The 26382-nt window shown below is 51.4% G+C and overlaps 2 protein-coding genes across 5 annotated transcripts in view; one reads left to right on the top strand and one right to left on the bottom strand.

The window, feature by feature from the left end:
• The first annotated feature begins 602 nt into the window (after positions 1 to 602).
• On the top strand, positions 603 to 12727 carry TOR3A (torsin family 3 member A). Its single transcript, XM_034667649.1, has 6 exons — positions 603 to 609; positions 936 to 1166; positions 2000 to 2265; positions 3959 to 4137; positions 11262 to 11386; positions 11846 to 12727. The coding sequence occupies exons 1-6, from the start codon at positions 603 to 605 to the stop codon at positions 12094 to 12096; spliced, it is 1059 nt and encodes a 352-aa protein (XP_034523540.1). The 3' UTR covers positions 12097 to 12727.
• Positions 12728 to 15228: 2501 nt separating this feature from the next.
• Positions 15229 to 26382, bottom strand: part of ABL2 (ABL proto-oncogene 2, non-receptor tyrosine kinase) — a 32592-nt gene continuing 21438 nt past the window's right edge. For 2 of the 4 annotated variants that reach the window (XM_002916189.4, XM_002916188.4), the window contains 3 exons: positions 25487 to 25660; positions 24708 to 24941; positions 15229 to 24398 (listed from right to left, as the gene is read on the bottom strand). In XM_002916189.4, coding sequence (XP_002916235.1) covers positions 23218 to 24398; positions 24708 to 24941; positions 25487 to 25660 — 1589 coding nt within the window. In that variant the 3' untranslated portion in view covers positions 15229 to 23217. Of the gene's footprint in view, positions 24942 to 25486; positions 25661 to 26382 lie in introns of all 4 variants that reach the window. The other 2 variants (XM_019796364.2, XM_011220952.3) reach the window with 1 other exon arrangement.

Consider the following 26382-nt stretch of genomic DNA (forward strand, 5'->3'; position numbering starts at 1 on the left):
GACGCCGCGCCGCTGTCCGAGCCGTCGGGCCGCGACCACCAGGCAGGCGCCCTGGCTGCCCGCCCTACCGCCCCGCCCGGCCTCGGCCCAGGCGGCGGGCGGGGGCGCCTCTGGGGACCGGGCCGCATCCCGGTCTGTATCCACAACAAGGCCATCTCCTTCCCCCGGATGCACCCGAATGGGCCCGGCTGCCCTGCCCTGGGCGCCCGTCCTTGACCCCTCCAGGCAGCTCACACTTCCTTGAGGCTCCCAGCCCACCTAGCATTATTCCAAGGAGCTGCCCTTTCCCGCCTTTTTCTGGGCTTTCAGCAAAGTCCCCGGCTGGACACGACCCCAGTACCTTCTCTCTTGTGCTGCTGACTGGTCCTGCACAGTGTTCTGGTTCCCAGTCTGTCACTTACAGAGCCTGCGGCCGGGTTGTCTGTCACGTCACTGGCATGCACCAGATGCTCTCTGAGGCTCCTTGCAGTCTGTGTCGATAATTCTAGGTCCCTAATGCTATTCTAATGGCAATCCTACAATGGTGCTGTAAACATCTTTCATTTAAATCAAAAGATTTCTAAATCCCAGTGTTTGGGCTTTGTTTTGTTGTGTTTTTGCTAATGCTGGGTATGTTCAGATTGACATCTGACAAAAGAATTGAGGAGCCCTTAGGGTTGGCTATAATCACACCATTTTGGAATTCAAAGCAAGTAGGCAGAATGATGTTCGCCCCCTGCTGTTGGTCTCCCTGCTAGACGGCAAGCTCCTTGTGGGCAGCTCCGGGTTTCTTACACTGTGGCACCCTTGGCGTAAGGCATCTATGTTGAGCAAATGGAAACTTTGCTGGAGCTGTATCCATAACAAGGCCATCGACTTCCTCCAAGCCGGGGGTGCCCCGTCCTGCTCATTCTCTGGCCAGGCACGAGGAAGGCCCGGGGAAGAGCAGTGAGGAGCCGCTCTGGAGGGAGGGCCAAGGACAGGAAAAACTGCTCTGCTTGGGTGCAGGGAGACAGTGTCCGGCTTCCCCGCGGCCCTGGCTCTGTCCCTGTCTCACAGCCCTCCTTTTCCAGGCTGGAGCCTTGCCCTTTTGGGCCAGCAGTACCTGGACATCCTGACCTCGTGGTACTGCAGCTTCCAGGCCTGCTGCGACAGCGGGGACTGCAGGATCTCCAACAACTTCACAGGTGGCACTTGCATGGGCCTGAGGGGCTGGGGATCGGTGGGGATGAGATGCAATCCATGGGGAATGGCTAGGGTACAAGGCGCCCATCGTTGTCCTGCCCACAGCTGACAGCTCACCTCCCTGTCTGCACACCCTGCAACCTCATGGTTGGAAGGAAGGGAGGCCTCACAGACGACTCTGAGCACACTAGCTGCCCTCCAGTGTTTGCTGAATTGAATTTATTCATGTGAGGTTGTCTCCATAAGGCACTTAGGGGTTCCCGAAACCTCTGGGTGGGAGCAACCTCTTGGGCATGGGGGATGGGCTTCCTCCTCCAGACAGGACTCTGCCAACCATTCTTTTTTTTTTTTTAATTATTTGTTTATTTGAGAGAGAGAGCGCGTGTGCACGCATGCATGTACACGCAGGAGTGGGGGGAGGAGCAGAGGGAGAAGCAGATTCCCTACTGAGCAGGGAGCCCCTAGGGGGCATGATCCCAGGACCCTGAGATCATGACCGGAGCTGAAGGCAGCCACTTAACCGACTGGGCCACCCAGGCGCCCTCTGCCAACCATTCTGGGATGTCTTCAGGACTTTCAGAAAGGGTGACTCCCTTCTCTCCCTACATTCAATCTTGATTTCTCAAGCTCTTTGAACGTAGCCCTTGAATCCCTTTGGGCTGCGAGGTCTGCCCAGTGGTTTCTTATTCTGAGGCCAGGCAGCCCGGATAGGTGAACCCCCCCACACACACACACACAGAGATGTTCAGACGGGCTCAGTCTCTAGGCTGTTGCTGAGCCTGGTGGGGACCGCACCTGTGCGACCTCACCATGGCTTCCTCCTTCCCACTCCTAGGCCTGGAATCTGACCTGAGTGTCCAGCTGCACGGCCAGCATCTGGCCCGGGAGCTGGTCCTGATGACAGTGAGGGGCTACTTAGAGCTGCCCCGGCCAGACAAGGCCCTGGCTCTGTCCTTCCACGGCTGGTCTGGCACAGGCAAGAACTTTGTGGCACGACTGCTGGCAGAGAACCTATACCGGGATGGGCTGAGGAGCGACTGTGTCAAGACATTCATCGCCACCTTACACTTTCCTCACCTGAAGTATGTGGACCTGTACAAGGTGAGGCCGGGCGGGGCTGGAGGGCTCTGCCAGCAGGGTTCGGCCAAAAAGGCCCGGCCAACCTGAGCAGCAGGCTTCTAGAACACGACAGAAGCCCTGAAATCAGCCCTTCCCTGCAAGGAGGTGGCCTTGGAGAAGCCTGGATGTGGGGGTTGGTGGCCCTGGTGACAGACCCTGTAACCCACAGAAACTACCACTCCACAGAGATAAGGCCCTGAGCACGTGGAAGAAAGACTGATATTCAAGCACCACATGTCTTGAGCTCTGTCTCCTTATCAGCCTCACACTGAGCTTAAACAGAGAATTCACATGTTAGTTGTCTGTTCTCGAAGTAGTGGTAATTTTGCAGGAAGTGTGGAACAGACAAAAGCAAGCACTTTATCATGATCTCCACATGCAGACGCAAGCACAGTTCGCATTTTGGTGTACTTCCTTCAAGTTTTATGTCATCGTGATTAATATTGGACAGAAAGTTGCAGATCCTGCTTTTTTGGGAGAGAGAGGGAGAATCTTAAGTAGGCGCCACACCCAGCGTGGAGCCTGACTCGGGGGTCGATCTCACGACCTGAGCGGAAATCGAGCCAGATGCTTCACAGACTGAGCCCCCCAGGTGCCCATATCCTGCTTTTTTTTTTTTTTTAAGAGGCTTAGCATATAGGATTTTCCATGTGTTCCCCCAAATGCTGGCAAGTAGGTGGACAAACACTGTCCTTGCCGCTCTGCTCGTTCGGGTCTCTTCCACTCGGACATGTAGTGTTTCAGACTGGCCAGATGCAGATGCCACTGCGGCGTGACAGAGGTGACTACCGTGTCTCTGGCTTCCGGTTCCAGTCGTCGCAGTGTGCTAACCGGGGAAGACCGTGTAGGGCTCTGAGGGCAGCGCTGGCTGAGGCAGCAGCCGAGGCCAGAGGCGGGGGGAAGGGTCCTAGGGCCGGCGGGTGGCTCGTCTGCCAGGGCTTCCCGGAAAGAACCGAGCCGCTCGTGGCGGAACTGCTCTGGGTCTCCGCTTCCCCACCGTGGAAACGGACCAGTGCTCGCTCGCGCGCACCCACACACACACATACGTTTCGGTGATGGGGGCTGAGGTCAGAATCCAGGGAGGCTCGAGGTGGGTGGAGTGGGAGCTCTGCTGACAGACCCACCTGGCGCGGGAGCTGGCCCTGCTCTCCTGGTGAAGCCTGCAGAGGGCTTTCGACTCTCTGGCCGGGGCTGGGGTAGCCCAGGGGCCAGTCGGCTGAGTCCCAGACAGGTTCCAGCCAGGCTTCTCCCCTGAGATCTCAGCCTCGCCTGGGTACTAGTGAGCCCCTGCTCCTGGGAGTTCAAGACGGGGAACTGGAGCCGCCCCTGGGCACGTGCTGTGCCTGTGTCCCGGGTATTAGAGCCTGACTCCTACCCCCAGGGAGGGTGACTGGACATTTGCCGTGGGATGGGACCTCGTCCTGGAGCGCAGGGAGCAGGGCGAAGGCTGGGGCCTGTTTCCAAGGCCAGGCCAGCCCTCTTCCTCCCCGCAAACCTCAGGGTGCATGAGAATCACCTGTGTGTAGGCCCGAGCCCCACCCCCGGAGCGTGGATTGGTAGTTCTAGCGTGCAACCTTGGGAGAGCCACTGCCGAACCACAGCCCTCAGGGCTGGAGGAGGGGAATGGGCTTTCCCCCCGGCCCCGCGCTCCAGCAGCTCCCTGGATTCCGCGCAGGAGAAGCTAACGAGTCAGATCAAGGAGACACAGAAGCGCTGCCGCCAGACCCTGTTCATTTTCGATGAGGCTGAGAAGCTCCATCCGGGACTACTGGAGGCCCTCAGGCCACACCTGGAACGCCAGGCCCCCGAGAACCACAGGGTCGAGTCCCCAAAGACCATCTTTCTTTTTCTCAGGTGAGGTCTGTGCAGCAGTAGTCAGGAGGGCTGGGTGAGGGGAGGCAGGACACGTGGTGCCACATGGGCCAGGCTTGGGAGTCCGCTGACGGAGGGGGGCTTCCACGCTCTCCTGGGCTGCAGACCCTTCTCCCCAGGGGAACCAGCGCACACTCCAGCTGAGAACCCAGAAGCCTAGCTGCTTGCGTGGTAGCAGCGGTGGGGAGCCTTAGTCTGCCGGGTCCTGCCCTGATCCTACCTCGAAGGCACGGGAAGGACTCTGACTCCCCCCCTCACCCCCCACGGCCGGCAAGGCCACTTGAGGAGGAGCAGCTGTCCCTCATCTACCCTCCCCCCGCCCGGCCCCCCGTGGCTGTCTTAGGGTGGTGGGGCTCTCCTCAGACTCCCCAGAGTGCATAGGCTCCTCAGGGAGGGACCACTCACATGCCAGGAATCCCCTCTTAGAAGGGCATTTTGGGGATTTGGGGTCTTTTTTATTGACCTGCGATTGACAGCATGAGTTTCAGGTGTGCAACATGATTCACTATTTGTATATACGTGTGTTGTGAAATGACTGCAATAAGTCTGGTTAACACCCGTCATCATACAGAATTATACAGCTTTTTTCAAGATCCACTTCAAAGGGCAGCTTTCAAATCTGCGACACGGTGTTACGAACCACGGTCGCCACACTGTGCTCTGCGTCCCCAGACTTAGTACTTATTGCCACGGGCCTCGGGTAACCAGCCATCTGTTCTTGGTGTCTGTGAACTTGGTTCGTTGTTCTTGTCACTGTTTTAAGATTTCACAAATGAGTGAGATCGTATGGAATTTGTCTTTCTCCGACTTATTTCATTTCACATGATGCCCTCAAGGTTGTTGTTGCAAATGGCAAGATTTCATTATGTTTTATGGAATTTTATGAGTAATATTCCATTGTGGGGGGGGCACATTTTCGTCATCCATCCGTCAGTGGGCACTTAGGTTGTTCCCATATTTTGGCTCGTATGAATGTTGTGGTGAACATGGGGGGATTTATATCTTTTTAAATATTTTCCTTATCTTTGGATAAATTCCCAGAAGTGGAACTGCTAGATCACAGGGTGATTTTACCTTTAGTTTTCTGAGGAGCCTCCATAGTGTTTCCCACAGTGGCTGCACCACTTACATAACACCCCCCTGCCACCCTCAGTGCACAAGGGCGCCCTTTCCTCCACGTTCTAACACCTGTCATTTCCGGTCTTTTTGGTTGTAGCCATTGTCATAGGTATGAGGTGCGATCTCATTTGGTTTTGATGATCAGTCGTGTTCAGCACCTTTTCATGGCCACCATCTGTTGGCCGTCTGTATGACTCCTTTGGAAAAATGTCTATTTCGACCCATTTTCAATCAGATTATTTTTTGCTATGGAGTTGTATGAGCTCTTTATATTTTGGGAATATTAACCCTTATCAGATATATGATTTGCAAATATTTTTTCCCATTCAGTAGGTTGCCTTTTCATTTTGTTGGTTTCCTTTGCTGTGCAGAACTTTTTAGCTTGTTGTGGTCCTGCTCGCTTATTTTTGCTTTTGGTGTCAAATCCAAAAAATCTCTGACCAATGTCAGAGAGCTTACTCCCTGTTTTCTTCTAAGTGTTTTATGGTTTCAGGTCTCACATTTAAGTCTAATCCATTTTGAGTTAATTCTTGTGTACGTTGTAAGACAACGGTTCAGTTTCATTCTTTTGTATGTAGCTGTTCAGTTTTCCCAACACCATTTATTGAAGAGACTGTCCCTTCCCCATTGTATATTCTTGGCTTCTTTGTCATAAATTGACCATTTTGCACATGAGTTTACTTCTGGGCTATTTTGTTCCACTGAGCTGTGTCTGTTTTTATGCCAGTACCATACTGTGTTGATCATTGTGGCTTTGTAATATAGTTTGGACTATAACTCACATACTGTGAGTCCCTTCTTAAAAGGGCATTAAGTTTTCAAAGCAGCACATTTGTTGAAAATTAAGTACAAACTATCTTGAAAATTCCCAAGGTAGACCCAGTAGGATGGTGTCCTACTAAGTCCACCGTGGCTGGTTCTTTCTCCAGCCTTGGAAGGTTTCTTCTCTGATCACAAGAGGAAGTCACTGGCTCAAAATTCAGTGTATGATGTGTTGAATGAAAAGCTCATGCTTTCACGCCTGTGCTGAGATCTGCACCGTGACCATGCGGGACTCATCCCTTAACCATTATACACCTTGTCTGTTTGTTTGCCTGTATGCTCTGGAAATGGCTTTGTAAAAAGTGAATTGAGAAATCAGTTTATCCAGTCCTTTCTTTTTGTGGTGGCTCCAACTGGGAAAGTCCTGTCCAAGTTCTGTTAGAAGTCAAGTTTGGGTTCCTGTCGGCCCAGCCTGAAATGCTTCACAAGCTACGGCTTACACTCAGAGAACGGAAGAATAACCCGGTGCTCCCTTCCCGCCACCCCCCCTCCACCTTCGGAAGGCCTACATGTGCTGGTGAGGGGCATTCCTCCGGTTTTGCCTGCACCCTGTGAAGGTGGAGAAACAGGGAGTCTCAATTTTCATCCAGCTTGGAACGTGTCAGGCAGCGAGGTGTGGAGACGGGTCTTGTGTCCACAAGCCAAGACGGCACCAGTTGAAACTTGTCCGGCTGGGATTTCAGTGTGGTGATGGCAAGCCCTTCCTGGTCAATGATTAAGATGATTAAGGCTTTCGGGACACAACAGTGCACTGTGGAGGGGTGTGGCGTGGGGGGGCTCTCAAAGGAATTTTTTTTTTTTATAAATACGTCCTTTATTTGAGAGAAAGAGCGAAAGAGAGCACAAGTGGTGGGCGGGGGAAGGGGTGGACGGAGGGAGAAGCAGGCTCGAGCCAGACGCGGGCTCCTGGACCATGACCTGAACAGATACACGTAACCGACTGACCCACTGCGTGACCTCCAAGGTGATTTTAAAAGAAAAGCAGAGAAGCTGACCTTTCCCTGACTTGAGCTATGGAGCCAGGGCGCTGCCTTTCCCACTCATTTCTCAGCTTGGAACCCCCTCACCCTTGCCCCTGCCAGCATTCCCTAATGCGACCCAGGTGACCTTGCGGTCTCTAGGCAAACGTTTGCCTTTGTAGCATTTTGGTCATTGACCTGCGGACAGTGCCCCAGTCCCCTCTAGCCCTGCCCTTTCCCCCGGTGACCTGGCCTCTGTGCACTGTCTGAGGCCAGGCGGTCACCAGGGAACGGACCTGAGGCTGGGGTGGCGGCCCGGCCTCGGGGGAGAGCCACCAGGGGGGAAAGCTGCCCGGTGGAGCCCACACCTGCTGGGGATGGAGAGGCCGAGCGAGCCCTCCGTGAGGGGCCCCCTGCGGAGGACGCACACCTGGGACATGGCTGCAAGGATGTGGTCTCCAAGTCCAGTGGCTCCGGGGCAGGCCTGGGTCTGGCCTAGGAGAGTCAGTGGGGTTTGACAGGCCTGGGAGCCCACCACCCGGAGCCCTCAGGCTGGCCGGGCTGACTCTGCCACTCGGCGCCATCCCCACCCCTGCCCCTGAGCATCCAGAAAGCAGCACTTTTAAACCCTGAGGCTTTCCAGGTACAGATCTTCCTCGGTTTGCAGTGGTTGCAAATATATTTAACACACCTAACCTACCAAACACTATATTTAAATGCTCTCACAACACACGCATTAGCCTGCAGTTGGGCAAAATCGTCCAACACAAAGGCTGTCTTGTAACAGAGTGCTGACTGTCTCACGTAATTGGCTGACTGCCGTGCTGACAGAACAGCGTGGTTGTGCGGGTGCAGATGGCTGTGACGGTGTCACTTGTCGACCCCTGTGATCACATGGCCACTGCCCAGCATCACGAGTCAGGATCAGACCGTGTGCATCCCGAGCCCGGGAAAGATCAAAATTCAAAGTGAGATTTCTTCTGAATGCTTACTGCTCTTGTACCCTTGTCAAGTAGAAAAATTGTAAGTCAGGGACTGTCTGTATTCTAGCGATGGGTCGGGGAAGGCCATATTTGGAGTCTCTGGATTTGATGTCAACAGTGGCCTCACCCCTGTGCTGGGGCCTCTTGTGTTTGAAAGAAAAGCACGGCTGATTTGAACTGTTGGTGAGAAAAGTCACATTCGTTAAAGGCCCAATGGTTTAATCCTGAAAAAAACAAAACCTGTGGCTTGCAGGTGCTAGGGGGCGCTGCAGTCCCGCCCCGTGGTGGCAGCCAGAGGGCAGAAGGGAGCAGCGGACAGGTGGAGGAGGGTGTCCTGGGCACCAGGCTCAAGGGCCGCCTCTGACGTGGAGAACTTTCACCCATCTCTACCATTCTAGAGAACGCTCCTGGAATGGGCGCGGAACTCTGGCGATCAGAGCTCTTGTCCTCTTCTCAGAGAAACAGTAAAGTGAAAGGATGATGGATGTCTATTCTCTTTAGGCTATTGTCAGGGAAAGAAGAGAAAGGACTTTGAACAATTAAAAGAACAATAAGAATGTAAACTGTTCATGGAATCTAAGGCCTTGTAGAAATGTGTATTTGTTGACTGTTGAATCTAAGGTGACCTAACGAGCCAATCTGAAATTGGTCCAATTCTCGTTTTACAATGAGCACCCTGAGGCTCTCAGATTAATAACTGAGTATATCTCTTTAAGAAAGACTTAGCAATTAGGTTTGGGTTTAAGAGTTCTGGCCTTTGACGTCCCCTTCCTTTGGGGTCTTAGGGCTAAGGACTGGGAAGACATGTCCTGTCCCAGAGCCAGGGGATGGGCTGGGCTCCCGAGGGGCCTTCACACCCCTCGGCAGGCGGTGACCTGGATGGAGATGGAGAACGGAGGTGTTCCAGGAAGGCCCCAGCTCTCTGAAGGAGCCGTCCTGGTGCCAGAGCGGCTGTGCTGAGGGGCTGGGCAGGTAAATAAAGAAGGGGCCCAGGGTCTGTCTTGGTGAGGGAGATAAAAGCTGCACATAACAAAGAGGAAGACGACATGGGCTATGGGACAAAACAGGAGACACTGAGAAAAGAGATGGAAACTGTAGACCAGTGTGCAGACAGGTCGATTTGTTAATGTTCATTGAGCACTGAGCTCGCAGTCCATGCTCCTGGGGCATGCCTGCCCGCCATCCCCCTGCCGTGTGTGTCCACCTGCCCTTGCCTCCACGAGGAATGCAGGATGGGGCAATCCCTTGGCAGGGGACAGCCCTTACCTCCGCTGACAGAATCGTGGTCACTTGTGGCGGGTACAGATGACCTGCCTGGCAGGCCTTCGTGAGCAGCGGGGTGTGGGGCAGCAGCCCCCGTCTGTGCAGGGGACACAGGAAGTCTGGCTGGGCAGCTGAACTTGAGCAGGGGGTGGGACTACCCTTGTCCCTGCCCGGCTCTCCAGCTGGGACTCAGGACGCCTGGGAAAGTCTGGCTGTGAGGGGCACACTGGCTCCCACGGGAAGGAGCCATTGAGTCACTTGGCAGTCCTGGCTCACCCAGCGGCAGAGGCAGGCAGGGATGGAACCACTCAGCTCCTGTGTGTCCCGGAGCCTCGCACGGAGCCTGGCACACAGGACACACTCAAACGCGTTAATGTACCTAAGTGTCAGAGAGCTAGCCGGAGCTCCGGGAGGAGAGAGTGGAGCTACTCCCTCCACTGCGGGCCTAAGCACAGCTTGGTTTAAGGAGCCGGCGGGGGCCTGGGAAGCGGCAGGCTGAGCAAAGGGAAATACGCGTCTGGAGAGAAGTATGCACCCGGCTGGAGGGCGGGGGGGGGGGGGGGCNGGGGGGGGGGGGCACAGAGGAAGTGCTGCCGGCCCCAGGTCGACACCTCCTCCCAGCTTCCCCGGTGCTGGCTCTCTTTTCAAGTTTTATTTATTTAAAATGTCACCACTATACCCAACGTGGGGCTTGAACTCACGCCCCAGAGAGTAAGAGTCACGTGGCTCCTCCAACTGAGCCAGCTGGGTGCCCCTGATTTCTTCGCTCCTTACCCCCGTATCTCCCCCATCTCTCCAACCCAGTCCTCTCTCGTGCTCTGGACCCATCATTCCAGTTGCCTAGTGCTATCACAACCCCTGGAGATCACGGGCAGGTGTCACACTGTGTGTGTGTCCAAGCTTTTGTCACCACCCTTCTACATTCACGCCACTCATCGGTGGCTGGGGGACAGCGGGCAGCTCCCGACAAATACTTGTGTGTTTTGATGACTTCCTTTCCCTCACTTCTCACATCCGTCAGTCACAGGCGCCTGGGAGTTGGGCCTCCTAAACTAATGCTTCCATCCTTCCACCTCTAAACGTGGACTGCTGCAAAAAGCTCCCTGACCTGCTTTCTGTAACCATCCCATGCCTCTTCAATCCAACCTCTGTGGCCCTAGAATAATCTTAGGAGGTAAAGCAAATCAGGTCACCCCACCACCCTACACTCCCACGTTCAAACCCCTTCAATGGTTGTCTTAGGCCCATAATGCTGACTTCCTGCCTCTGCTGCTCCCAGCCCTGAACCCCACAAGCCCCCTGGTCATCCGTGCCGGGACACACACGCTTCCCCGTCTGGCGATCACTGCGCGGTCTGCTTGCGCTCAGAAGCCTCATCCTCCCTTTTTTTTTTTTAAGATTTTATTTATTTATTTGACAGAGAGACAGCCAGCGAGAGAGGGAACACAAGCAGGGGGAGTGGGAGAGGAAGAAGCAGGCTCCCAGCGGAGGTGCCTGATGTGGGGCTCAATCCCATAACGCCGGGATCACGCCCTGAGCCGAAGGCGGACGCTTAACGACTGCGCCACCCAGGCGCCCCCCTCATCCTCCTTCTTAAGTTTCCACCCTGGGCCTCAGGTGCTCCTACCTTGGCCCCTGCCACGCAGTCCTGGAATCACAAGCCTCTCCTTCCCCACAGGGGAAAGTACCACATCATACCATCGCTGTGTGCCCTGCACCTTGCACAGCCTGTGTGTGTGTGTGTGTGTGTGTGTGTGTGTGAGAGAGAGAGAGAGAGCGAGAAAAGGGAGCGAGACAGGGAAGACAGTGTCTTCTGTGCACTTTGGGTGGTGACAAGATATGGAAGAGGTGAGGCCCCTCGACCTCCATTCTTCCAGTCATCCATGCAGTGGCCTCAGCAGTCAGTATAGCGAAATAGAAAAAAGAGTAAGACATGTTCACAAGCTGTTGTCTCTTTCAGTAACCTTGGCGGCAACACCATCAATGAAGCTGTCCTGAGACTGCTTCAGGCCGGAGGCACCCGGGAAGAAATCAGGCTGGAGCAGCTGGTGCCCCGGCTCCGGACCGAGATCACGGAGTCCGCGGGTAAGTGGCTCCCAGCCCCTGGGGACGGCTATGGGGGATGGTGCGTCTGGGCTGGAATGGGGGCTTCTGAGGTGGACAAGGCACAGAGATACACCGTATCGTCACCTCCTTGTCAACTCCACATAGACACAAGAGAAGGTCCAAGAAAGCTGAACTTCCTTTTGGGAAATGCTTTGAGTAGTTGCCCTAGCCCTGGAAAGCCAGGCAGCGGACCGTGAGTGGGAGCGGCTGTGAGCTCAGTGTCTGTGCCTCCTGCTTCCTGCTGAGAAACGGAACTGTGAACTGGCAGGCAGGGGCCCGCTTCACACAGCACATGTTCACAGCTGGCCGGGCCAGCTTCCCTCCAAGGAGCTGTGGCGCTGTAGTTCTCGACACAGGCTTTAGGGTCAGGGACACCTTAAAACTCCAGTTGGGGTCAGCCCCAGGGTGGGCACCATGTAACTCTGGTCTTGATTTCAGACACTGCCTTTGGCCACAGCTGCCTTGTCAAGGAAAACCTGATTGACTTCCTCATCCCCTTCCTGCCACTGGAGTACCGCCACGTGAGGCTGTGTGCGCGCGACGCCTTCCTGAGCCGGGGGCTCCCGTACACAGAAGAGGCGCTGGACCAAATCGCCAAGATGATGGTGTATATCCCCAAGGAGGAGCAACTCTTCTCTTCTCAGGGCTGCAAATCTGTTTCCCAGAGAATTAACTATTTCCTGCCTTGAGGCTAGAGGAAGACTTCGTGAAGCCGCCTACCTTCCACCAACAGGACCCTGGGGCCGGTCAGGGCACTGTCTGGACTACAAGGGCAGGAGGGACAGGCTGGCCTCCAGCCGTCACTCACACACAAAAGGTGTGTAAAAAAAGAAGGCCTTAAATCAGAAACCAAGCCAACGCTTTACATCACTTGGTGCCTTAAAGAGCCATAACCCAAAATGGGGGCCAGTGGTTGGAGAAAGCCACATGCCAGAGGAGTCCCAGGGCCTCACTAACGTCTCCACTCTGGCCTGCAGTGGCCTGGCCTGGGCTGGGAGGCTGGAGGCCGCGGGCTCGCCGCTGACAGGGAAGGGAAAATGCCACTCCACTTACCAGTGGCCGGGCCATGCCGCAGGTCTGCAGGCTGGGGGGCTCAGCTTTCATGTTGTTCCCAAAGGGAAGCCGAGCAGCTTCTGTCTGTGAGCAGACCAGCAAAGAGCCTCAGGCTGAAGGAAAAAATACACAGAGGAAGAATTTATATAAAAATCACGTCAGTGGAGGTTAAGACTTGTTCTCTTAGATTTAGAAGAAAAATTTAAGTGAGGGGCTTTGACATGGCTGTGTCATGTGTAAAGATTAAAAGTTTGTATTTTTCTAAAACCCTCGGCCTGCTTCCTTCCTGAGACCTAGTACCATGCTCGCTCCCAACACTGCAACTGCCGGGGGCAGTGCTGGCACGGGCCGGATGGCTCTGCGCAGCCGCTGAGCTCTGACCTCAGCCTCTTTACGGAGGTGCCTCTCACAGTACAGTGCTCTTGGACACGAAAACGTCATTCCTGGGCTCCCAGCTATAAAAAGAAAAAGTCATTTTTGAGGTTTGAACGGCCTCATACAAATGGGTACATTGTTTCTAGACACACACGGGAGGTACATTATGTGTCTTTCTTTTCCCTCCTCTTGGTTCTTCTCTTTTGCTTTTCTAGAATTGCACACAGGTCTCTCTCTTGCATTTGTCATCACCTCAAGTCTCCCCTCTTATTTAAAGCCCTCCCCAACCCTCTTACCTTTAGCCCTGGAAAAACCAAACGCTGTTTTTCGAGCACCTGATCGCACTCATTTACACCCTGTCTCGAGGTCAGGGAGCCCCTATAGCCAGAGCCACAGTACGTGCTCGGTATTCAAATACGTGATTAGAGGAACTTTTCTCACCACCCGTGGGACAAAAGCAAGCTCGTCTTCACCGCACAATAAGCTGCGCAGGGGTGGGGGGGTGGGGGGGTGGTCAGTGTTAGCCACTGGCTCGTTGTCTCAGTCTAGAGCATCTTGGGAAGAAGCAGGCTACCTGATCCTGTTACAACCCCAGTTCTACACTCTGTAAACACAATTTAAGATTTTGAGAGAGAGCGTGCATGAGTGGCGGGGGGGGAGGGGCCAAGGGAGAGGGAGACACAGGCTCCCTGTGGAGCAGGGAGCTGGACCCCGAGGCCTGATCCCAAGGCCAATCATGACCCGAGCCAAAGGCAGACGCTTAACCGACGGAGCCAGCCAGGCGCCCCGTGTAGACACACCCTTTACAAGGTACACCCTCTGTCTTTAGGGCTCAGGGCCACACGCCGGCTGCCATCCTTTTAGCACCAGCAGCCACACCTGATGGCGTCAATATAGGGTCTGACCCGCTCGCACCTCAGGGACGGAGGCAGGCAGCAGGACAGTGGTTCTGCACACTGCTCTGGTGGCCGGCCCGCAGCGCTGTGGCTCAGCCGCTGAGCGCCGTGAGACGCAGACGGCTACGAACCGCAGCCGAGCCTTGCTTTCTACTTTTGTAAAAGTGAGCATCACTGCACTTCCCTTGTAGAGCTGCTGTGAGGACAAAACAAATCCATCTTTATCAAGTGCTTAGGACACAGAGCTTCAGTGTTTAACAAAGTGTCATCTAATAAAACTGCCGTCAGTTGGCACCATACTCCAAGCCAAGGCAGGGGCCTTCCCGCTCCCCCCGCCCCCATTCTCGTCCTCGCGACCCCAGCCGAAGTCTGTTGTCGGTAACCAACATTGGAGAACTTACCATGTGCCCCGCCTGCCCTGTGCTAAGCACTTCATAGCCATTACTTCGTGTCATCTTTAACACTGACTTCGGTGACGAGGAAATTGAGGCTCTGAGAGGTAAAGGACCGTGCACGGAGTCAGAGCCAGTCAGTGGACTGGAGCGGTTCAACCCAGGCAGTCCAACCCCAGCTCCCATGCTTCCATGACTTGTTCCTAAAACAGATCTCCTCAGCTGTGCAGAACGTACAATACAGAAGAAGGAGAAAATCACAACGGATAATTCTCTGGAGACTCTAGAACCAGATTTCCCAACTAAACCAAAAATGGGCAGGACGAAAGGACTGCAGGGGGAGCGAGAGGGGGTGTATAAGCTGGTGTTTAACAGCCCTTCCAGACGGACCTCATGTGTGCACGCCATGAAGACAGCCTACTCCTACCTATTACAAGGGCACTACAAAGCAATGACTCCCGTTTTTAAAAAACTGAAGACCAAGTCAAGCAAGAGTAGAATGTTCTGACATTCTATACATGCTCTATTAATGCTACTTTAGCTCAAAACTTTTTCAGAACCGAGGCGCCTGGGTGGCTTAGTCAAACACCTGCCTTCAGCTCAGGTCATGATCCTGGGGTCCTGTGATCGAGCCCCATGCCTGCTTCTCCCTCTCCCGGCCGCTCTGCCTGCTTGTGCTGTCAAACGAATGAACAAAAACCTTTTAAAAAAATATCTTCTATTAATACAATTGGTACTTGGATAGAGTAATTACACACACACATTTTCAGAACCTATTTGGAGTGTCCTCAAAATGGACTTTGAGAGAATTAAGTCTCTCCTGACAGTCACCTTCTGTTAGATACACACACGCACATACACACATTACCCACCGTATGTACCCGCTGGGCTCCAGGTGATGCCTTTGGCTGTTTCCAAAAAGTGTAATCCATCGAAGAATAAGCATTCACTCCCACAGAGGACGATCTAAAGAATGTGCCAGAGGGCTGATGCTAAAACCAGCTTCTTTACCTTACAGACTTCTATTTTATTGTGGGGAAAGATACATTCTGCACAGAATCCCTCTCAGTTAAAACTGGGAGAAACACTCCAATCAGAAGCCCACTTTGCCAATAAAATATTGCAACCTTTATTTAAAATAAAACACAAGTTGGCAAGCCTTGTGAGACAACAGGCAGACAGCGTTCCCCTCTCAAGGGCCTCATTTATTTACATCAAGTTTAACACTGTTAGCAGTTCACAGTCAGACAACAGGGTGAGAGAATTAAATTAGAAAAACAAAACACCTGAAAATATATTACAAGAACAAATACCTGACAACATTGGTAGTGTGACCCACGACTGATGTGTTTTCAATGAAATCCCGTATTGTCTGTGTCCCCTCAGCGGCGCACACAGTGCCAGGCCCCCAGGCCTCACCCCCCTGTGCACCCACCACGCATATACCTGCGGAGCGTGACCTTTGGTATAAACGTTAAATGAGTTTTAAAGACTTAGTTTGACAAAGTTTTGTCAACCACCATGACATGTTCAAACTTAGTTTTGACAAGCAAGCATAAAACTGGGTTTCTCCACGGATAGTCATTACGGAATCAGATTGCAAGAAAGAAGAGTGTGGGGTCTACCCAGGAGACGGGGGTTCTGAGTACGTGCACACAGCTCAGTCAGCCTGTTCGTGGCCAACACACCAAACCAGGGCCCAGCTTCTGTTCACCACAGGGAAGATCTGAGTAAGTCCTCTTTCACCCACTCCCCTCCTTTCTCAGCACGACCACGGTGTCTGTACAGAATGTGGACAGAACACGTACCCTCTATGCAGATCTGAGAGATGAGGGTTTTCAAACATACGCCCTAAAGAACTCTGATGAGTCTTTCATTGTCCTTTCTAGTTTCTGAATAGTAATTTCTCTGAAGAACAATCACCCTAATCAAGGTGATTTCTCAAGATCTCAGAAAATTTCTCTTATAACGGAATCCCAAGAACAGTGGCCACAGTGAAAAATGGCTTGTCAAAATGGAGGCAGGCTGGCTTAGCTGGCCTTCATCTACCAGAAACATCCCGGTCTCTTGGCATTCTTGCCAACTCTCAACACATGGTATGGTACTTCTGAATTGTGCAGAACAGTATTTGGGATTCACCAGTGAGGACACGAAAGCCCTCCAGGATCCCCGCAACATCTTCTGAATCAAGAATACATTTATTTGGCATACCTGTGTTACTGTTGTGTTACAACTAATGAAAACTACCCTTACATGTGAAAATTTTATTAACTAGAAGTCCCATTCTCCAACTGAAGTTTATGGTGCTTAATTACATGATTTAAAACTCCTATCCTGAGGCTCAGAAACAAACCTAATAAGCAAGCTTCCACGATACGAACTATTTCCTTTCTTAAAGCCCACTAGCATTGGACAGTTCACCTCCACCATGTCCTAAAGAATTGACTAGACTACTCCCAGACCTCAAGCCCTGTATGGACAGCTTAGTAGCTTGGAGTCACATACAGGACCCAGAAACGCTCCTCTGAGTAAAATGATGAACAGATTTCGCAGAACAGACACAGAGGGCACGTATGGGGTGCGGTCCGAGGACGAAGTGGAGCCTAAGCTTTCGTCTTAAAGGAGTCACCCTTTCCTTCAGATGGTCTGCAGTGTAGACCTGTTCACACGCCATCGGTGCCCTTGGGCTGTTACCAGGGCCTTGCTACTGTGCTCAGCATGTGTACTCAATGATGGGAAAGTTAAAGGATGTAATTTTTCTAAGAGAGGTAAACAGTTTAAAATTCATAATTGTACATAAGAGCAAAGCAGCGCACTTGGAGGGAGGGAAGGGTCCAGTTAGAGCAGGCTTCCCCCGGCTCACCAGGCGGGATGGAGAAAAGTGCAGTCTGTCACCTCAGCGCCCTGTATGGGGGGGGGCATCTCAAGCAGGGACTCTCACTGAGCGGGGCACTGAGCCACCGCCACTCACCTAACCACTTCTAGCTCACTAATCGTGCACCATCAACCCAGCTTACAAGTCTTTCCTCCGCAAAATGCACAAAGCCCATCTCTGAAGGCACAATCCTCAGAGTCACCTCTACCATGCCAAGTCCTAGAACCAAGATGACCTGCCTGGGACTCCTCACCCAGCTTATAAGCATGCGCTCTTCCTACCCTCATTGTCATGGAGGGAGCCTTCCCTAACGCCCTGCTCCTGGGTACAGAGTCGGAAAGGAAGGAAGTACTGCCTTACACGTTATCTCGAGATGAAACCCACGCCTGCCGTACAGCACGAGAAACAGCAGCCCCAGAGCACAGACTCCTCTTTTGAACACTGCAGTAAACTCCAAGCGAGACAGGCTTGGACACTGTTTTAGTCACCTGGGTAGACGCTCTGCACAGGTGGCCCACTGCACAGCCCGGAAATCCACCCACACTTTCCAGCAATACAGGAGGACAGGGAATGGCAGTGAAGTTCTGGCGGTAACGGGGCAGATAATAACAATCGTTACACCAGGCACTTGCCCAAAAAAGCAAGCCTTGCATTTGAATTTTTAAATTCTGGCAGCTGGAAAACTGGAACTCTATCCAAAAGATTTAATCATCCTGACTGTTAAGAGTGGGACAAGCTTTAGAACCAGCCCCAGGCCTCTCCTCTCTGACTAGTGAGGCTAATGGCCAGCAGCGATTTCCTGGGTTGTCACATGGAAGGAACAGGCATCAGTGGGGCTGCCTTTGTCAGAAGGGTACAGGCTCCCATACATCCCAAACCAGAGCAGACATTTACAAAGGAACTGAGCTACTGGCTTGACAGAAGCTGAGACAGAGATATAGACGGCTGGGGGGTCCATTAATTCATAAGAGAAACATACATCCAGAGACCCACCTACATAAGAAAACTGGTCATGACAAATGCTTAGGGCACAGAGATGGACCCATATCAAGGTAAAACAAGTTAATGCCAAGCCAGATGATGAAACCCAAAAATTGTTCTGAACGAAAACGTAGACAACCCTGTCAGCCCAATGTGAACTCCTGCGGAGGCACGGCCTGATCGGAACAATGACATCAACAGCAAAAACTGGAAGGGAGAGGTCGGAATGCAGTGTAGCTACAACTCAAAAGCGGCCACCAATGCAATTTACTCTGGGGTATTTCATAATCTAATAGGCAAACTGTGTTTACCTACCCTTTTTAGAAACACACACACACACCCAGATGATGAATGTCAAGCTCACTTCTAACTGGCAGGAAATCCTAGAAAACTAATTCCCAAAGTGCACTGGTTCTACGGCCATCCGATCCCTTCCCTGCCCGCCCCTCCCAAAGACCCCAACAAAACCACGCTGGATGTTGGTTAAAAAGACACCGTCAACGTCAACAGGTGCGAGTCTGCGCCCACCATGTCAGGATGCTAACTGGCTGAACACACCGTGGAAAAAAGGTCAAGGGTAAAAGGGCCTAGATCCTTCCTGAGTCAAGGTCCCCGGACGAGCTTCATGATTTTGGAGTGCACATTACCACTTTTTAATGATTACAATTAAACCAGAAAGTTGGTCCGTAGTTTTCTGAAGGTATTCGGCTGAGCTACTATTTTAGCAGAACACTTACTCTGCCTGCACACGTTCATTGAGCAGTTTCTTATTTACAAACGTGATCAGTCATGGGGTGATTATTTATGTATTTGCATTTTCCGGTCTCCCACAGGTAAAAGCGTATTAGGTCAATCAGCATCTAACCGACTGCTTGATCTTCTAAATAGACAGTAACAATACAACCTTATAGTTAAATTACATTTGATACTTTTCTCAAAGTGCTTTCATATACATTACCTCATAGTCATTAAAATGATGCGGAATAAAGTTTTGTTTTTTGTTTTGTTTTTAAGAAAAAGGAATGTAGGACTAGGTTTTTTAAAACTCAAGTTGGTATTTCTTTATTACAAAGTGCAGACTACCGCTCTGTTGCTGGGGTCTGTCCAAAAGAATGACCCCACACATTTCTCTAAATTACTGAGCTCTACTGAAGGCCTGCTTCGCTAGTGTTGCCATTACTCAACATTCCAGCCCCTTCAGGTCCGAGAGTGCCAGGAGCGTGTGCTCTACAAAGTGTGCAGCACTGTGCAGACTGATTGTCTAGCTGAGCCCCTTTTTTTTTTTTTTTTTTTTTTTTTTTTTGTGCAGTGTCTCACAAGGCAGCGGGAAGGGTGGAAAAACCCCACAACCAGAAAGTCAAGAGACGTGAACCCTAGCCTTGGCTCTGCCATTAATTAACTTGAGACCATGGGCAAGTAACGTCACCATCCTCTCTTCCAATTTCTGAAGCTATGAAGAAAAGGGTTGGGGTCCTGATAGTGTTCAGACAGTGCTGGGTATCTAAAACACCTAGAGGGATTCTCAGCTGAGACCACACCCCACTGGGAATTCTGATCTGGGGTGAGCCAATGCATCAGACTGTTTTTTAAATTCCAGGGATTTTGTTGCCCATCCCTGGCTAGGACTCACTAGACTAAGTGTTCGTAACAGCAGTAGCAGTGACCATTTACGGAGTGCTCGCCGTGTGCTGGGCACTCAAGCTAAGTATCTTACATACATTATTTCATTTAATCCTTACAACAACCCTGAGGTAGTTACTATTATTATCCGTTTTCCAATGTGGAAACTAAGGCTCAGGAAGGTTAAATGACTTGCGTTCTAGACTGGCTTCAGTCTCAACTCTTAATCACTATCTATACTGTATCCTTTAAAACCCAAAAGCTCCAGGACTTTAGTTAAATAAACACGGCTGTACCTTAGCAAAGTCCTCATGTTTTATTAACTGGGCACTATTTTACTAGCCCATTTTCAATTGAGTTGTAAGAAAATTCTAATTTAAGACCCAAAATGCAACTGGCAAAGGGTCTCTACTCCAATGATGTCAATGAATAGGGGTTCATTTAGAGAGACACTGAATGAATTTCTTAGGGCCAATCTTTTTTAAGGCTGTAGCTCTGAAAATCACAATGGAAGTCTGTAGGAAAATATACACACTTTAATTTTACACAAAGCCTTTTAAGAAAATACTTCCTGTAAAGCACAATCAAGATGCATTCTACACAAAACACTGCATTTTAAGGGAAGAAATCTAAGCTGAAATCCTGTTATCTGTACGTGCAAGGACTCAAGCGGTGCCAGACCAAAGGTCTGCACATGTACCAACCACTTCAGAGAGTTGTCAACACCTTGTAGAAGGCCTCTTGCTCCCGGCTTTGCTTTTAAACTAGACTATGTTTTTAGTTTCGAAAAGCAGTTTTCTCTGCTGTGAATTCAAACTTTTAAATTTACCTAAGGTTATCTTAAAAATGTGGTCCTTCTCCACTGGAAAAAAGAGCAATCTAAACGATCCTCTTCTAGTAAGCTGACAGTGCCTCTTTCACCCGACCCCTGAAGTCCCACACAGTTCCAGCGTCACGTAGATGGGCTGTGCTACCATCGTTTATGCTGCTCTCAACAGTGCTGAGAAAAAGCAATTCATTTCATGAACTTACTGAGCACCTACTGTAGGCAAGACAGAGCCAGGTGCTGCCCCTGAGTAAGACACAGTACCCACCCCCCACCCTCAAGACTGTTCTGGGTTGAGAAAACCAGGGAGCTTACACACACTCAGTAGTGTTCCTCCAAGGCTTCTTTTCAGAGCTCTCAAAGACCCCTTGCTTTAAAAGAACAACAAAAAAATCCCCTGAAAAAAACACAATTATAATTAACCCCTCAACTTGCATCCCACAATGACAGATAAACTTAAAAAGCAGCATAATATTCTAAAGTTTTAGCTTTCCCTGTTCCACCCTTAAAAGGCTAATGGCTAAAACGATTTCAAGTTCATGGAAATGACTGCTGAAGGGGAGTGGCAGAGGAGGGTGGGAGGACCGTGGGCCTCCATCCAGGTTAAAGGGAACTCTGCCTTCTCGTCCGAGCACCACAGGGAGCCCGGCCCAATCGCTAGCTGCCTGTGCTGCATCTGTCCATAACGTGCGGACGCAGCTCCCCGACACCCTGCCAGAGAGGCCCAGGGCTGTCCGCCCTTCTTACCCTTCTCCTGGCCTGGGCCTCCTTTGGAGCAGCCACAGGAAGAATCAAGGTTTTCTGTCTTTCTAATGAAAACTAAATTTCCTCCTTGGTCAAAGATGACAAACTGTCCAAACCATAGTTTTTCCTCCTTAGTATTCTAGCCCAGTTAGCATCATCTCAGCAGTTCAACATTTCCATTATCTGCTACTGAGCAAAGAAGAGAATGAAAATCATTCAATGTAACAACGCTGCACTGAAATGGCTCTCAAAGGGATAGCTATACACTTATTTGCAAAAGACCCTTGAGAAGACGTAGTGTTACCTTCATTTAACAGATTAAGAGATGGGGCCGTGGCTTGACAGTAGATCGATAACAAAGCCAGGAAGAAAACTCACAGGTCATCAGTGTTCAATTCCTATCTTCCTAAGTTAATACTCCTTCGGGAGGAAAAAATAATGTATCTGTTCTTTTGTATCAGGTTCTCCTTGGGCGGGTGGGGGATGGTGGTCGTAAAGCTTTAAAAAGATAATGAAGTGTTAAAATTAGACCTGATACCAAGAATATTAGTAACATCTAACCGATTGATTCAGTTCCATATGATCCTAATTAGCTTCCATAATAATAACTGAATAGGAAAGGAAAAGGCCCATTTTTCAACGACAAAACATATTTGGGGGTTAAGTCATTAGGTTTCTAAGATTTAATCAGTGTTTCCTGGAAATGACCTCCCCTTTCAATTACGCATTCTTCAAAGAGAGGTGAAATGGCAAAATAAATATCAAAGAGTATTCCCAATAGGATATTTACAGGCAAGCACGGCAACGAGGGGGGAGGAATATGTGAAAGGAGAAAAGCATAAGAGAATAATTTGGGGTGATTCATTTGAAATCCACAGAGAGTGAGAGAATGTTTCTCCTTGCTCTCTACCTAGCCTGGGTCTAAGGTGATAAGGGAGGAGAAAGGTACAGAGAAACGGCCATTGAGACCAAGTCAACTTCTTGAAAACTCTCAGTCACAGACCTCTGGACCTAGCCACTGGGATTCCAAGAGACCCCCACCCCGTCCGGTATTTTAGCTGATAAAGAAATACGGAGCTGCTCAATTCCTCGTCCAGTAGGTCGGTATGCAGGGGCACCGTATCAGAAAAGGGTTCCTGACAGAACCTGTACATAACCGCTACTTTCAAAATCCACATTGGTTAATGCCCTGAATGCTGCCAGAGATAAAGACAGCCTGCCCAGCAAAGAGCAGAGAGGAACCACTAAGGAGACCCCTATGCCTACGATTAATAGATGGGCACCAGCAAGCAGAAAGCCAATCCTGGTCCATTAGGAAATAACCTGCAGGACTGGGAGAAGTGACATCTGCTCATCAGTGGAGATGTGAGGAGGAGGTTTCAACTCCCTGACTACTTCCTAGCGTTCTTCACTTCCTGCACCAATCAGCACACCGCGGCAAAGAGGACAGGAGCAGACCCTCGCAATCTGACCTGCACGTCCTACCGTAGCAGGGAACTCTGTGGAAACAGCTGCACTCAATAGCCTCAAAGGAAAGGTCCCTCGGTACATTCCCAGCTTTCCCTTCTTCTGTCCCACCCGATTCATTAGGTGAGGTGACATGTCATCACCGTTGGTACCTACTGGAGCCCCAAGTCAACCCCCTGTGTGTGGTGCGGAATGAGTGCCACAGCCAGTCCCTGGGCGGGTGCGGGCCTGCAGCCTGGCCGAGAGCAGCCCCGTGTCACCACCGCACAGCATTCCGGGTAAGAGCGGGCTGGACTAGGTTCTTCGTGGCCTGACACACACACGTTCCCTGATGTTCCAGTGCAGCTTCCAATCCTATCCACGCCTGCTCCGCCCCCGTCTCGTTTCCCTGTCCTATGTGTTTTGCTTTTTGTTATTTTTGAGATGAACCTGTAAACGTGAGAACTCAGAGATCTGAGGTACTTCACATAAACACACTCAAGTATCAGTCTTTCCTTTTTTGAAAACAAGAACACAGGAAAACAAGCCCCTCTCCCTCTCCCCTCAGAACTGTGAGCATCTTCCCACAAGGCTCACAGTGGCTACCTCTGCACCACGTCGCTGATCTCCTGTACACAGGACAATAAGTTATTAAGGACAGGGTTGGCCCCAGGCACCCCGGCAGCCGCTGAAGACACCTGCAGCTCCTGCAGGCTGAGCTCCAGTTTGCTCACAGCCTCTCGGAAGGCAAACTTGTTGCGCGTCTGAGGGATGCAGTCCACGTAGCCTGAACAGTAGTCGAGCAGCTGGTGGCCGGTGTCCACCAGCTGGCTGCTGGGCACAGGTTCCACGATGGCACTGGACAGGAGGTCAGCACATTCCAACAGGGCCTCTTTGCTGATTTTGTCTGCTGAGATTTTCTCAGCTGCCTGTTTGGTTTTTCTCAGAGCCACTTTCGTACCTGCTGTGCCGTTAGCCATTTTAACTGGCGAGATGGAAGATGCGGGCAGAGGCACTTGAGGCGGAGGCATCACCGGCCTCCCGGCTTTCCCACCGCTGGGCACTGCCCCCGGAGCGGCCTTTTTCCCTCCCTCCTGTGTTTCTGGCGCGGGCTGTCCTGCAGTCGGGGCGCTTGGCTCTTCCGTGGCGTCTGAGCACATGGACGGATGCTGCAGTAGTCTCATCACTGGGGGTGGGGGTGGGGCACACTTTGGTTTTACCCGTCGGGGTCGGTCCTTGTCTCCAGAGGCTGTGACCTGATGCTCAGATAAGAGTTTGAATTTATTGCCCTGAGAGTCTGTGCCAATGAGCTGCACGTCAGCTGGCGTGTGCTTCAGAGTGGGTGAGATAAGGACTGGCACTTTGTGGTTGTGAGTGGTTGGGAGGGCTGCTGCAGCCTTGGCCGGAGAAGACCAGCCCGTCTGCTCGCCGTCCTCTGGGACTCCAGCCATGCCGAGTCGCGCCCCACCGTTCCTCTCCTTGCTCTTTGGGGCGGCTGCCACTCCAGCCACCCCTGCCCCTGGAGAGTCCTTCTCTGTAATGGCTGGATCCCCAGAGGGGGTTCTGAGAGGAAGAGCCGTGGCTCCTCTGGGCAAAAGTTTGGCTTTTGGTCTCTCCCTGCTTGGAGCAGCACCTTCCTCTGATTTTTTTGGATGCATGTCATTGGCCCTGTCTACATTCTCTTCTGGCTGAGAAGAGGTGGACACTGTCCTTTCCAGCTGGAGTTTGGACCTCTGGCAGTTCCTGGGAAGGGTCATTGCCATCCTATCCTGCTCTGGAAGCCCTGAGGACATGGAAGATGTAGAGTTTGACCTTGGAAAAGGCTTGGAAGTGTCATCACTGGCTGTGGGTTTCCCCGCTCGTAAGCCCAGTGTCTTTTTGATTAAGCGTGGTGTAAAGAAGCCTGTGATGCCAGACCACCCGCCCCCAGCAGTGCCACTGCCCCCACCCCCACCGCCATCGTCATTACATAGGTTCCTCTGCGCAAAGCTCCCCCCATAGCACTTGGGTGGCACCAGATTCGCCTCTTGCTGGGCAGGAGTAAGAGAGAACCCATCAGCATGCTGCAGAGAAGCAACAGATGAGAAGTTACCCGTGAGTTCATATTTCTTGTGGGGCTGATTCTCCATTTCTCGGAAGGAGCTGCTGCGTTTGGGGGGTGTGGGAGCATTTCTCTTTTTCATGAAGGAGCTGAAGAAGCCTCCCTTCCTATCCCTGGTGAAGCATGTCTCTTTGGCATCTTCCAAGAGGCTGCTGGGTGACTTGTCTCTTTGTTTTCGAGGCAGTGCTGGGGACCCACTGGGGGCCTGTGCGCCTCTAAGGAACCCTGACGAGAAACAGCCAATCAGTAACGTGAAAGACAAACAGTGACGCCATTACATTTGAGTTACTAAGGCTTCATTGTAAGAGTTTTGTCAGGATCTCTTAAATGTCAGGTATTAGCAGGACGCAGAGGAAACTAATAAACACGTTATCATTTCACACTGATGAGTGTTCCAAATACAACATGGGATGTAAATGCGAAGAAACAACCTCTGGTTTTCACCTCGGCATCTGTCTTTTCTGTAAAAACCACAGCACACCCTGGCATCATCTATCAGGCTCAAAGAAGCAGTTTCTGCCAGAACTGTAAAGACAGTAAGAGTCTGGGATTCGGGAGCTGAGGAGAGAGAGAGCGGGAGGCCGAGCTGTGTGGCAGACGGAGCGGTCAGACTAAGGCCGGCACCTCGGAGCCGAGCACAAGAGCAGGAGCTGTCCCAGCGCCAGCCATGCTCTCCTCAGGGAAGACAGACAGCAAAGGGCAGATGAAGCGTCATACCCCAAGGTTCTTAAAATGAGACCACTTCATTCTACCCCCCTCGAGACCCATACCTGGTGCCGAACTAGAAGCCGAATTTTCTGTGGCGTCCTGTGCCCCTTCAATGTTCTCCTTATTCTCCACCTGTTTCTTCAGCGTCCGCGTCTTGGAAGGAAGTATAGGCAGTCGGGGCAGGTATGGAACCACCGAGGACGAGGAGGCAGCTCTCCCAAGCTCTTCAGCCACCTCTGAGAAGACGACAAGAGGACCGATGGGAAACAATTTCATGACACAGAAAAGGTTTTCTTTTCAGAAAAGATATACAACTGAGAAAAAACTGGAGAAAAGAGCACTAAAATATATAATGGAATCACAGAGTATGGACTCTTTTATGTCTGGCTTCTTTGGCTCAACACTAACTGGAGATTCACCCACGCCGCTGCACGGGGCAGGGGCTTTCTCTCCTCGTGTATTGTTCAAACGTGTGAATCTACCAAAATTAATCCATTCCACTTTTGATGGATATTAGGTTATTTCTAGTTTTGGGCTGCTGTGAATATGCCACTAGGAACATCCGGCTACACTTTTGCCTCAGAATCGTACGTATGTCTGCTGGGTACCTAAGAGCAGGACTGGCAGGTTACAGGGTGCACATAATTCAGCTTTGCTGGGTCCTGCCAAACTGTCTCCCAAAATGGCTGTACCAATCTATACTCCCATTAGCATTGCATAAAAGTTCTGGTTACTCTGCATGTTTGCCAGAGTTTGATACTATCGGGTTTTTCGGGTTGAGTGATTTTAGCCGTTCTGGTGTTGGTATATAGTGGCATCTCACTGCTCTAGTTTGGACTTCTCTGCTGAGGAGTCATGTTAAGCATGGTTTCATAGGCTTTCATATCATTTGGCTAGCCTTGTTTACTGAGTGCTTGTTCAGAGGCTGAACAGAGCCAACAGATTTCTGGAGTTATTT

Source organism: Ailuropoda melanoleuca, chromosome 8, assembly GCF_002007445.2.
Source record: "Ailuropoda melanoleuca isolate Jingjing chromosome 8, ASM200744v2, whole genome shotgun sequence".
NCBI classification, from domain to species: Eukaryota; Metazoa; Chordata; class Mammalia; order Carnivora; family Ursidae; genus Ailuropoda; species Ailuropoda melanoleuca.